We start from the raw sequence: 13,142 nt of genomic DNA, 5'->3' as shown, positions 1-13,142 counted from the left end.
AACACCGTGTTCTATGGCACCAGCGTTTCTAGAGCTGGGTACTGCTCATGCGTTGCACGCTGAGGCATTCCAGATGAATGGAACACATGGGGCTCTGTCAGGACGCCATCCGAAACGCCCTGCGCGGAGACCGCCCAACAACGTGGCCTCTGCGGCTTTACTCTCCACGATGCCCCTTCTGATCACACCATAAAGGATGCCCAGTACGTGACTAGTAGCCCACACCAACTGCAGACACACGCTCTGCTTTAGGGTACTTTGCTGTGATCGATAATAAGTTGATGTGGAGTGGGGGCTGGGTGAGTGGAGTAGAGCTGGGATGGGTATGGCCCTGGCGGTGGACAGTGGACACATGGGCGGAGGCCCACGTACAGCCCCCCCTTGCATGATAATTAACACACACACATGCATACTGATTGCACGCTTAGGAATGGTTCATGAGGTGTCAGAGAGGAGGACACAGTCTGGTTTGGGGTGCCTGCCCTGGTGCTGCGTCTCAGCCCAGCTGCAAGGCAGACGTGACTGACGGACGGGTGCTGGGCAAGGAGCGCCTGGTGACATGCTCTCCAAGCTGGTGGTCTACTCTGTCAGTGGCAGCTCTCCGAGCTTGGGTGGCGTGGGCCTCGGGGCACGGGCTCTGTAGGACCCGAGGATGAAGCCGGACCCCCTGTGTGTGCACAGCCGTTGTGTTGCCTGTGTCTTCAGGTTTTTCAGAGTCCACGTGGCCTAGCCAGTGGCTTAGACTCTGGGCAGAATGGACGCTGGTCCCTCCGCTGTGGACTGTACCTGTGCTCAGGAGGGGCTATGCTGCCTTGTAACCTAGTACTCGCTCAGGTGACTCTCCTGCTGAGAGTCTGACTGTGCCCCTCATGTCCAGTAACTGAACCCCAGAGCTGTGAGCAGCGGAGGGCCCCACACTGATGTCTCTGACGGAGTGCTGTCTACTAGCAGGCAGGTCTATGAACAGCAGCCTGGTAGTTGAACTCCAAGCTCTGGCACCCACAGATCTTTCTGGAGCTACAACTCTAGAGACTCCTCGTAGTGGGGTCGTACGTGGGGAGGGTGGTGCACCGAATGCTTGGCCTCCCTGCGGCAGAGACCCCAGGCCCTTAGAAACTTCCTCAAGCCCCCAGTTGGGAAATACAAAGTGATGTATTTTCTTTGTCTTTTTTCTTTAGCTCCTAGAATTTGACAAAGAGTTATCTGTCTTCAAAGACAGGTTGTATGAACTGGACATCTCGTTCCCTCCCAGGTAAGGGATCCTCTGCCTGACGTATGGACCAGGTCACTCTCACCTCTTCCCTCCCAGTGTGTCTGTGAGTCTGTGTACTGATGTGCACACGTGTGCAAACTGCAGCTACTCGCGTGTATCCAAACATGCACGTGTGTGCAAACGGTCACATGTGTGCAGTCTGGTGAAGTGATGCCGTTCTCCTCTTTTCTGCACTTCCTTCTGTGCAGATCCCGGCATCATCAGACCTGCATACTCAGGGCCCACACAGCATCTGCGTGCTATGGGAGCTTTGGAACTTGGACCCATCCTGGTGTGGTGTCCTGGGGCCAGGCCTCTCAGTTTTGTTCGTCTTTTTGTCATTTCTCAGGTGCAGCAGCCTCTGCTTGCTTTGCTCTGACTTCTGTAGACCCCTAATGTCTGCAACAGCAACAGCAGCAGTGCGTCCAACCAGCCCAGGGTCGGGGGAAAGGGAATAAAGAAGAAGAAACCATTTGACAAAAAGTGGCCTGTAGAGTCACGGCCAGGCCCGAGCCTGCAGGGCTCCTGAGGAGACTGCTGTGCTCTCATCAGCTAGCTGCATAGACTCTGTGTCCAGGGGGACTGGAGGCAGGGTGTTGGCAGGACCTTCCCCAGCACTGTCCTTAGAGTGGAGCATTCAAGTCCATGGGGCTGGCCCCTTAGTCACCCCGTGCACTCACCAAGGCATCCGTCCTGCCAGCCCCTGGGAGGCAAGGGCACCTGGTCCAAAGGGGCTGGGGGTATATGTACGTCTGCCCAGTGCTGGTCATAAGGAATGCATGTTCCTCAGACAGGACTGTGGGAACCGGTCTGCATCCCACTGTTTCTGGCCTCAGCACTCTCCACAGAGGAGCCCTGCACCCTGTTGTTCTGGCCATCACGCCTAGTGCCCAGCATCTAACAGTGCAAGCAGGGTGCACACTGACGGGTGGGGCCTAGTGCATCTCCTGTGGGGCCACGTCCTCATGCTGCCTGCAGGAGGTGTACCCACTGCAGTTTCCTGTAAGGGCTGCCTACCAGCGCTGTGGGCACGTTGTTCTCCCTGAGAAGCAGCTGCCCCTGCAGAGAAGAGATCATGGCGTCTCGGCCCTGGGGCCACAGAACAGCCATCTCTGCACTCCCTGGGTCTGTGTGAGTGCACACGCAGGCCAGAGCCACCTCTGAGCCATTCGTTACAGATGGCCTCATGAGGAGAGGGACCTCCCGAGGAGAGAGGCCTCATCATGAGATGCCAGGCAGGTCTTCTCAGCAAAGCACTCATCAGTGTTCTCCGAAGCGCCTAGATCCTCACTCCTAATGGACCACAAGCTGATGCAATCTGTCATTTTGCTGGAGAAGGCAGTAGTGTCTCAGATTTTACGGAGCCTTCAGCTCTTGTTCTCTGCTCAAGGCAGCATCGCTCCTGGCACCTTCCTTAGGGACAGGTGGTTGCGGGTGGTGGCCAGGCACGAGCTAGAGGAGAGCCCCAGGGCCAAAGGAGGACCAGGGCTGCCCCATCTGCATGTGGGGAGCCCTGCTTCCCTTCATGCTCCATGGTGCCTCCCATCCCCCCCAGACGCAGGCAGACGTAGGACTTTAGCACCGTAGGTGTCTGTGTGCTTGTAACTCAGCAGTGCTCTCAATGTGGGCATCGTCCATGTACAGAGACAATGAGGGTGGCATCAGGGTCATAAGCCTGCCCCTTCGGGTTTCTCTGGTAGAAACCAGTGATTCTGTGTTGATGAAGAATTTATCACAATGTCAGGTATTTGAAGTAAAAATGGAGAGACTAAGCCTTTTCCATACTTTATCATCATTCTTTTTCCCTGAATGTCCTCACCTCGGATGTCTCATCCCCACCTCAGACGTCACATCTCATCCCCACCTCAGACGTCACGTCTCATCCCCACCTCAGATGCCATGTCTCATCCCCACCTCAGACGTCACGTCTCATCCCCACCTCAGACGTCACATCTCATCCTCACCTCAGAAGTCATTGGTGTCGGGACAGCACTGGTCCCATGAGAGAATCTTTAAGTGCTGGGACACAGTCAAGCTCATAAGGGGTATACAAGTTTTCAGAATTCTCATTTTTGCTTGAAAGCTTGGATTTTCTCATTGGCAATGAGTACAGTAAACTGTTTCCCCTGAAGTGACCAGGTCCTTTGGCCCATCAGATGCCCCAGTTGAATAACTGCAGCCTGTCTGTCCGTGTTTCAAGTAGGACTGGTACTCCATGAGCTTGGCAGCTTCTTTAGCCGACACCTCAAATGGCGGCCCAAGGCTTCCCCTGAGACCCCCATCAGTGCAAATGTCAACACAGTGCAGGCAACAGAGTGCATCTTAGTGGATTATGTTAATAAATTTCACCTTGCAGACCCCCTGAAGGTGCCTTGGGGACCCCCAGGGGTCCACACTCTGAGAACTGGAATAACCAGTTTGTTCAGGAATGGTGCCATGGATTCTGATCCTGAAAGGGGGACAATGCAGTGGGAAGGGGTGCATTGCAGCATCACCCAGTGCCCAGGTAGAGGGTGAGCATTGGAGTCCCCAAAGCAGTGCCGTACCCCTGGCCTCCTGCAGCCAACATGGGTCCTGGGGGGTGGCCCTGTCTCTTGATCAGGGAGCACCATGGAGCTGGCTGTACCTCACGTCTGTCATACAGCGATATGAAGTTTAAGCTTGAAGAAGTAGAAACACTATCAATCAAGTCCTCTTTGTGCCCATCAAAAATTAAAGGTATTTGACTTACGAGAGCAGGTCTAGTAGAAAGAATCAAGCCTTCCTGGGACAGGTGAACTCTACATGGAAGGAAGAGGGCTCTTATTGAACAAATTAATTGCAGAAGGAGACCACGTTTTAGCTTTTGAACAAAATAAAAATATATATAACATCTGGGTACGCTGCATTAAACCACCCTGGCCAAAGGATGGGGTCTCTTTAATGGATACCTTTATTTTAAAATCAAGGATCAGGACGCCTTTTCAAACTTTTGACAGCCCTAATTTGAAGCACAAATACTCCGAGAAGGTGGACTATATGAAGAAGAACTCAGCGTCAGAATTGGAGGAGGGCTTACTAACAACCTACAATATGCAGCTCACACAACCTTGCTTGCTGGAAGTGAAGAGGACTTGAAGCACTTACTGATGAAGATCAAAGACCACAGCCTTCAGTATGGATTGCACTTCAACATAAAGAAAAACAAAAATCCTCACAACTGGACCAGTGAGCAATATCATGATAAACAGAGAAAAGACTGAAGTTGTCAAGGATTTCATTTTACTTGGATCCACAATCAACACCCATGGAAGCAGCAGTCAAGAAATCAAAAGACGCATTGCATTGGGCAAATCTGCTGCAAAAGACCTCCTAAAAGTGTTGAAAAGCAAAGATTTCACTTTGAAGACTAAGGTGCGCCTGACCCAAGCTATGATGTTTTCACTCACCTAATATGCATGTGAAAGTTGAACAGTCAATAAGAGAGACCGAAGAAGAATTGACGCCTTTGAATTGTAGTGTTGGCAAAGAATATTGACTATACCATGGGCTGCCAAAAGAACAAACAAATCTGTCTTGGAAGAAGTACAACCAGAATGCTCCTTTGAAGCAGGGACGGGAAAACTACGCCTCATGTACTTTGGACATGTTATCAAGAGGGATCAGTCCCTGGAGAAGGACATCATGCTTGGTAAAATAGAGGGTCAGTGCAAAAGAGGAAGACCCTCAACGAAAGGGATTGACACAGTAGCTGCAATAATGGGCTCAAGCATAGCAACAATTGTAAGGATGGTGCAGGACTCGGCAGTGTTTCGTTCTGTTGTGCATAGGGTCGCTATGAGTTGGAACCCGCTCGATGGCACCTAATAACAATTTGAAGCTCGCAAGTGTCAGTTTGCATCTATAATGATAACATACAAATTGAACAATTAATGCAAAAAGGACCAGCTCTTTGGTCTTAGCCAAATCCAGGTGCTCAGGAAGGGGGTCGCCAGTCTGCAAGCTGTCACTGCACCTGGTCAGACCAGGCTGCAGGAGCGTGTAGGGACAGCACGGGGCGGGGGCCAGAGAACAGCGACACGCTGTTGGCCCAGGACTCTGTGTAGGCATCAGGCACAGGCCACACACTGTGAGGGGTGCCGAGAAGGCCTTGGGTTGCTGATTTCTTCCACTTAATTTCAGTAACATGTGTCTGGCTATGCTTCTTTTCAGCTCTTCGTCTGTGGTTTCCTCTGCTTTTCAGGAATTTAAACAGCACTTGGTGTTTTCAAAACCACGCCTTGGAGTTGGTATCTATTGCATTAACTTTGGTCTCTGCCAGTGACACCCTTGCTGGTGGCTACACCAGTTAGTTTTTACGACGGGCTCAGCTGTCCTTGATACTGGCACTTCTGGGGCTTGGGAACAGTTAATACTCAACCAGATGATAATCAGAGAGGGGAGGCCACCCATCCTCACACACCTGTGAACGTGCTGCGGAACATCCTGGCCTCTCCTGTCCTTCGCTTCTGAGGATGACATTTTTGAGAGCTGGTGTGAAAATGCTCATCTGTGTGGTATTGGAAGGGTCGAGAATCGCAGCAAAGACACAGCCCTCGCCTCTGTTTGCTCTGGGGCTTTCGGGGCTCCCAGCCCCTACAAGGGCCCTGCCCTGTGGAGTCTCAGCAGACACAACGTGGCTGTGTGCTCTCAGCCATGTTTTCTGTGGAGCCCATGGCAACACTGTCCATGAGACAAGCCACCACCCAGGTCATGCACTGGGGCTGTCAGCAGCTCAGACGCCTGGCCAGCAAACACCAGGGGGCCACTGCCCACATCCGAGAGGCGGGTGCTCGAGGGGCAGGGCAGGGGTGTGTACCAGTCGGCACAGGTGGGCGATTGTTAGGGTTATCTCCATGACCATTAATTATGATTGCGCCTGAGCTGAACGGGCAGAGATAGGACTGACTTCCCGGGGTCCCACCCACGCTAGGTTTGCTTTCAGATAAGCCTCTGTATTAATCATTCTCCCACGGCATGTGTCCGGCCCGGCTTTGCTCCGCCTTCAGGTGGTCTCTGCGGAGTGGCTGGCAGTGCCTTCCTTTGTCTTTCAGCACTGTGGCCACCCTTTTCCAGGGCCACGGCCAGTGTACCCCGCTCCCTCAAAGCCGTCAGCACCAGCTCTCCTCACCTTTGCTGCTCCTGGGAGGGGAGGGTCATCCTTCTGGGTGTCAGAGCACCCTTCTAGGTATTAGAGGCCCCTTGGGTTGTGTTGGGGTGCCCCTCGGGTGTTGACGTCCCCTCTGGGTGTCAGGTGTCTTTCTGGGTGCTGGGGGACCCTCTGGGTGTCAGGGTGCCTCTGAGCATCAGAGCACATATCTGGGTGTCAGGGCACCTCTGGTGTTGGGTGTGTTGGGGTGTGCTTCTGGGTGTCGGGCCCCTTTGGGTGTCAGTATGTCTTTCTGAGTGTTGGAAGCCCTCTGGTTGTCAGGCCGTCCTTCTGGGTATCAGGGACCCTACTGGGAGGATGTCCTTCTGAGTGTTTGAGGCCCTCTGGGTGTCAGGGCATATTTCTGGGCATCGGGGCACCATGGGGGACTGTCCAAGTGGGAGCACTGATCTTGGCAGCCTCGGGACTCCTGTTTTCACCTGTGGACACCCCGTTGCAGCTCTCCCTGCTGAGAGACCTGCCCCCAACCCTGTGTACTGCGTGGTCCAGGACCACCGCCCCCACCCCACCCCACCCCCCCCACCCCCCAGCCGCCAGGTGCAGGCAGAGGCCCAGGGCTTGCACACAGACATCACCTTCGCTCTGTGCCCCTGGCTACAAAGGCAAGCACCAGACCAGACCTCTGGGCCTCTGCACTGATGCCTGACCTGTCTCCAGACACGTTTTGTGCGTGTACACGCAGACACGTGTGTTCTCCATAATGTTCAAACACAGAGAAACAGCTTAGGAGGGTCCAGCCTCTGCCCCAGGGCCTGGCCGAGCCATTGATGCACTGTCTTCATTGATCAGCCATTGATCGATTGGTCAACCCATCAATCAGGACACACCCATCAGGTGTCTGCTGATGGCTCCTCAAGCAGCTCAAAGTGGAAGCTGACTTGTGAGTCAGGTATCGAGGTGGCTGGCCTCACGCGGGCTCTGTTGTTGCCATGGTGACATCGTGGCCATGACTGAGACGCGAGTGGTGTATAGCCCATTGCCTGCCCCTTCCAGGTGGACTCCCTCACCTGAAACCACCCTGGCCCACACAAGGACCCTCCCTGGAACACGCCTGATCGTCCACTACTGACACCCCAGTTTTCCCCAGTCCAGGAACAGCTTGGCAGGAGTCATCCACCAGGCAGGGCCGAGTGGGTGTGGCCACCAACACTCAAGGTCTGCCCTGCTCCCTGTCTGCTGCCACACTGATCCCTGAGCGTGTCCCATCCCCCCAGCCCTGCCAGAGCCCCTTCTCACTTCCTGAGCATTCAGGGGGGCTTGGTGTGGGTTTGGAGAGGCATCTGGGGGGGGCAGCTACCATCCCAAGAGCTCTCCACCCTCAGCACTGGGTCAGTGCGGCCACGAGGAGGGTCAGACGTGCCAGACACAGGCAGTGCTCTGGACACCTGCACTGTTGCCAGGGAGTCAGTGCAGTGGCATGTCCTGCTGGTCTCACTGTCCTTCAGACTACATCCACAAATAAAACCAACAATAAATGTGCTGTGTCTTTAAAGAATGCTTTACCTGACAAATGCTAGCACTGAAAGTCGCGAGAAAACTTAAGCTGCAAGCCTGACTTCGTATTCTGGCAACTTCAATATGTGCACTGCTATCCTGGATGGCCTTTGCCATTCGGAGTCGACTGGGAGGCGTAGGAGCCTTTCCCACGAGCTGGCTGACCATGGCTCTCCCGTCTCCCAGCTACCCGTACAGCGAGGACTCCAGCCAGGGCAGGCAGTACATGAACACCCGCTGCCCCGCCTGGTGCGACCGTATCCTCATGTCCCCATCTGCCAAGGAGCTGATCCTGAGGGTAAGTGCCCCGTCACACCCCTGGCTAAGCACGCCACATGGAGGCGGGGCCATCGCTATGCTCCTTCCGAGCATGTCCCTGGGGCCGGGCTTGTCCCTGGGGCTGGGCCGTCCCTGGTGCTGGGCTGTCCCTGGGACTGGGTCTGGGCACTTTGAGCCATCAGAGCTGGGGGAAGCACAATCTACATCCCCTGGGCCCCAGGAGCTTCTTGATTATGACCCTCAGGATAAACCCCAACCTTTTCCTCTGATCCCCTGAGCCCAGTGCCGGGTCACCCTGAAGCCCAGGCTGAGGGAACCGGGCTTCGCCGGGCTGTGGGCACAATTTGATGCTGGAGTGCTCACAGCAGACGGCCCTGAGTGTGGGGGAGGGAGGTGTTGGAGGCGGCAGAGGCCCTCAGGGACTCAGGGTGAACAGGAGAGAGACACACACGGACCCCAGAGGGACCGACATGCGGGAAACTTGCTAAGGAAGCATGTGCCTGGCCCGGTGACAGGACAGTAGTGCTGGCAGGTAGGCCCACATCAGCCTGAAGGCAACACCTCCCTGCAGTTTCCCAAGGGCCCAGATCCTCTCTGGTTCTGCAGACCCAGGACTGATGCCTTGAAACACACTGGAAGCATGCCTGCCACCCATCTGGGCTGACAGCACAGAGCACGAGGCCACCAAGCTTGTGCCCTCTGGGTCCTGAGCAGCCCCATGCCAGAGCTGCTGAGCTGTGGGCAGGCTGTGGGTGGTGCACATTGTGTGGACACGCTGCTACAGCCAGCCTCACGCCTCATCCATCATGCCACGCTCAGTCACCCACCGTCACGTCCTGGGTGCTTCACGGCCTGGAGACACCAAAGTTTGTGCGTGGCGCAAGGCGGTGCCGGCGGCGGTGTGATGACTACTCAGTGAGGTGTGCCACACTGCCTGGGCTGGTGTAATTTGTTTATCTGTCTAAAGATTACGCAGCTGGAAACTGGCAATTTTGTGCTGCCTTTGTAAATTACCACGTAGCATTTGATGAATGTGCCCGCACTTCCGAGCGGTGGCAGGCTCCGGGACGGGGAGGCTCTCGTGTGTACAGCATGGAGGCTTGCGCTCACACGGGCTGGCGAATCATTGACCAGGCTCCTACTTCTAGCATCATTGTTGCAGGCACGCCAGCCATGGGCATGAGATGGTCCGGTCACAGCAGACTGGGTACGGCAGTACCCTCAGTGCCTCCCGCAAAATAAAGGCATCTGCCAGGCGCCACACACACACAGGCAGAATTAATTAACGTGTGTAGGTTGCTTCCAGAGCATTGGAGTCCATGTCACCGTGCCCGTTTGTTCAGGGAGTCTGGGTAGTGGAGCAGCCACCACAGACACGCAGAACTGGGAGACGGAGAGACGGGCTTGAGGAGGGTGTTCTCAGTGAACACATCGTGTGAGCACAGCCAGGGGTCAGGGACAGAGGAGACCTGGGGCCCTAGACAGCCCCATCACGCCACAGGAGCCCTCTCAGCCAAAGAACTGGGCCCAGGTGCTGCCAGCACCTTCCATGAGGGTGGCAGAGGTGGGGCGGGTTGTTCGCAGGGACTGTCCCTCCCTTCCGGGTGCCCCCACCTCTAGCACCTCTGTTTGCTTTTCCCAGTCGGAGAGCGAGGAGAAGGTTGTCACCTACGACCACATCGGGCCCAACGTCTGCATGGGAGACCACAAGGTGATGTGAGCACCATGGCGGGTGGGCGGGGGTGGGGGGAGGGCGGCGGGGACGGCGAGGGGATGGGGGTGGGGGGGGATGGCGGGGATGGTGAGGGAGTGGGGCAATGGTGGGCAGGTAGGGGTGGGGGGTGGGGGCAGGCTCCAGGAGGGCATTGGATGGTGGTTGCTTCTCCCAGTTCTCTAAGTCTCTTTGGTCTGGTCTGGTCTGGTCTTACAAAGCAGGACAAATTGGTCTGTTTTATTTTATTTTGATAAAATACTGAAAGACAGGTATGAAGAATCAGAAATGAGACCTCACAATCATAATTTTACTGTTTATAAAGACATTTTGTTGGCAGCTGCTGATTCTGAGGCCCTTTTCTAACTGGCTCATAAGATACCCTAGTGGCCGTCCCATGCTGGCTGTCATCAGAGTCATCTCTGGTGGTCTGTACAGGGATCAGCTATGTACCGTGGCCTCAGGCTGACCAGCAGCCACCACCCCTCAGTGTTAAATAACTTTCGTCTAGAAAGATCCCCTTTTTACAGAACGAAAGTGCTTTCCTTGAAGGTCCTATCCCCAAGGCCCCTGTCTCGGTCTCGTGTAACAGGGGTGACTGCGTTTGCACCTGTGTGCGTGGCTGAGGGGCGGGCAGTGCTGTGGGAGCCTGAGGGTCCGGGCAGGGGGGTGGGTGGCAGTGTGAGAGTGAGGGTCCCAGCTGAGGGCGGGTGGGTGGGCGGCCGTATGAGAGTGAGGGTCCCAGCCGCAGGCGGGCGGGTGGAGCAGTATGGGAGTGAGGCGGCAGGTGGGCGGGTGGGCTTGCACTCAGGCTTCTCTCCTCCCCGCTGCAGCCTGTGTTCCTGGCCTTCCGGATCGCGCCCGGGGCAGGTAAACCTCACGCGCCCGTGCACAAGTGTTGTGTCGTGCAGTGACGTGTGGTAAATATGACTCCTTCCCTCTAGTGCTCCTTTCTGCAGCTTTGCCCTCTGTGTTTGCCCCTTCACGCACTCACTGATTCCACGCAGGGAAGAGATGTCAGCGCAGAGAGAGGCCCCTTCGAGAGACCACCCTGTAGCCAGGAGGGACGGAGGGAGCAGGATCCTGAAACACATACTCTTAACAGCTGCATCGATAGACCCGCCGAGCGCCACCTGCTAGACGCCGGCCCCACACTTCGCTTCAGCCTCCGGAACGTTCCGGAAAAGCCTCACATACCTCACTGTCTTGTCTGTTCATGTGACATTAAGTAGAAATATTGGGTTTTTTAAATAAGTTACAGTCCTGTTGCCAAAACTCTAATAGACAGCAAGGAAATTCTGTATTTTAGATTTCTCAAGTTTTCAATTTTTAATAACCGTCAGCGTGGAAGAGCTCCTCCAGCAGACGCCCCTCAGGGGTCAGCGTCCTCGCTGCCAGTCGGAGGTGCCGGGGCTCCGCTGCCCCAGGCCGCGGCCGTCACTCCCAGTTGCCCCGCCGTGCTATTTACTGCCATGTTACATGGGCTCCCGATCACACGCAGCTGCTTTCCATTTTATACATAAATATATATATAAATATATACTTTTTAAAATAATTTATAAATCTTACCAAAACATATGCTAAGTACCTTCCAGTGTGAGCGCTTGCAAGCGTCTGTCAGCAGGTAGAATCGGAGTCTAGCAGTCCGGTGACGTGTCTGCCAGCACACACGTGTACAGAGCCTGCCCTCTGACCTCTGACCCAGCTGTGCACCGTGGCCCCGCCTCCACAGCACCCCCACTGCAGCCCCTGACCTGGTCCTCTCTCTCTAACATTAAGAACTGAATGTGAAGTTTTTAGCTAGGCTTGGGTGTACCTTTTAAGAATTTTGTAAACTGTTGCGTTTGTCTTTTGTTACCGTTTTATGGTGCCAAGTATTCTTCATTAAAACAGTAATATCATGGCAGAAGTAAAAATAGCCTAGTCTGCTCCCGGTAGAAACTGCTTTAGCATGGGCTGTATATAAAATATTCAGAGAAACAAAACTGTAAATGTCTGCCCAGCTGCCAACGACCTATGTATGCCCTTCGTCGCAGATGTTTCTCTCGCACTAAGTACAGCGTTAGACGGTGAAACACAGACGTGCGTTTATTGATTTCATTTAGAACACTACAGAGTCCCTGGACTGCCTGATGGCATTAGACTGGCACTTGTCTGACAGGACTCACTACCATTGCAAACGACTGGCCATCCACTTGCCAGCTTTGTGTTGGGAACGATGCGGTCGGTCCATGTAAGTGCTGCGTTCACGGCTCGTCAGCACGCCACGCCACTGTGAGCAGGCTCAGCTCGTGGGCACCCTGAAGGCCTGTAGAAGTGACTGCTCCGGTTCCTAAGCAATAAAATTGATCATGGTGAACGTGGCTGTGCGTGTGGTTTGTTGCCTCCTCCCCAGCATTTGTCCACCACGTAAAGGGGATCTGCCCGTGTGTCCTGCTATTTGAGATGAAGTGTATTGGGAGCCCCGGGATTGCACAGCATTATGTATTGTCACAGATAAGTAAACTACTAGCTGGGAGTAGAAAAATAAAAAATTTTAAGTTTTCTCTAGCGATAACTAGTGGGATTTACCCCCTCGTGTTTTTTTAGTGGGATTATATAAAGGCAGTAGAAACCAAAACCAAACCTGTCCAGTCAATCCCAACTCACGGTGACGCTCTAGGACAGGGTAGAACTGCCCCATAGGGTTTCCAAAGCTGTAATATTTACAGAAGCAGACTGACACCTCTTTCTCCCTCTGAGTGGCTGGTGGGCTTGAACTGCCAACCTTTTGGTTAGCTGCCGAGTGCTTTAGCCACTGCATCACCAGAGCTGTAGGCACATTGCCTCCTCGGAACTTTAAAACTGGGCATCCCTTTGCTCTGGATGTGAGCTGGGAATCAGCTGCTCGTAGAAATGACTGAGCTGCCTTTTCACAGCCAGTGGCCTCAAAAGAGAAGTCTGTTTTTCTTAATTCGTGGTGCAGCCACATGGAAAAAAAAAGTGTCCTTAACATTTTCAAAAGTGCGTTTCAAGAGGAAGCTGAGCTTACAGTAAAAAAAAAAAAAAAAATGTAGCATCCCCTAAACCTTTGAAATCAGAGCTCCAGAGATGTCCATTCAGATGCAGCTACCACAGGGAGTCCCCAGAGTCCCCGGAACAGAAGGGGGTTTTTGTTAACTGAATCACAGCCCCTTAGAGCTCTGAGGAACTTACTATTTCACAGCGAAGCGCTGGTT

The 13,142-nt window shown here is 54.1% G+C and overlaps 1 protein-coding gene across 6 annotated transcripts in view; it reads left to right on the top strand.

The window, feature by feature from the left end:
* The window catches only part of INPP5A (inositol polyphosphate-5-phosphatase A), a 207,006-nt gene extending 194,723 nt beyond the window's left edge, over positions 1 to 12,283 (top strand). For 3 of the 6 annotated variants that reach the window (XM_064269128.1, XM_064269129.1, XM_064269130.1), the window contains 4 exons: positions 1,179 to 1,252; positions 8,121 to 8,232; positions 9,856 to 9,924; positions 10,932 to 12,283. In XM_064269128.1, the coding sequence (XP_064125198.1) occupies positions 1,179 to 1,252; positions 8,121 to 8,232; positions 9,856 to 9,924; positions 10,932 to 11,156 (480 nt within the window). In that variant the 3' untranslated portion in view covers positions 11,157 to 12,283. Of the gene's footprint in view, positions 1 to 1,178; positions 1,253 to 3,096; positions 3,298 to 7,433; positions 7,596 to 8,120; positions 8,233 to 9,855; positions 9,925 to 10,757; positions 10,845 to 10,931 lie in introns of those variants that run through there. The other 3 variants (XM_064269131.1, XR_010318037.1, XM_064269132.1) reach the window with 3 other exon arrangements.
* The last annotated feature ends 859 nt before the right edge of the window (positions 12,284 to 13,142 follow it).

This window comes from Loxodonta africana, chromosome 16 (assembly GCF_030014295.1).
Source record: "Loxodonta africana isolate mLoxAfr1 chromosome 16, mLoxAfr1.hap2, whole genome shotgun sequence".
Lineage (NCBI taxonomy): Eukaryota > Metazoa > Chordata > Mammalia > Proboscidea > Elephantidae > Loxodonta > Loxodonta africana.
The sequence above is the reverse complement of the archived record's forward strand: the minus strand, read 5'-3'. Positions and strand labels throughout refer to the sequence as shown.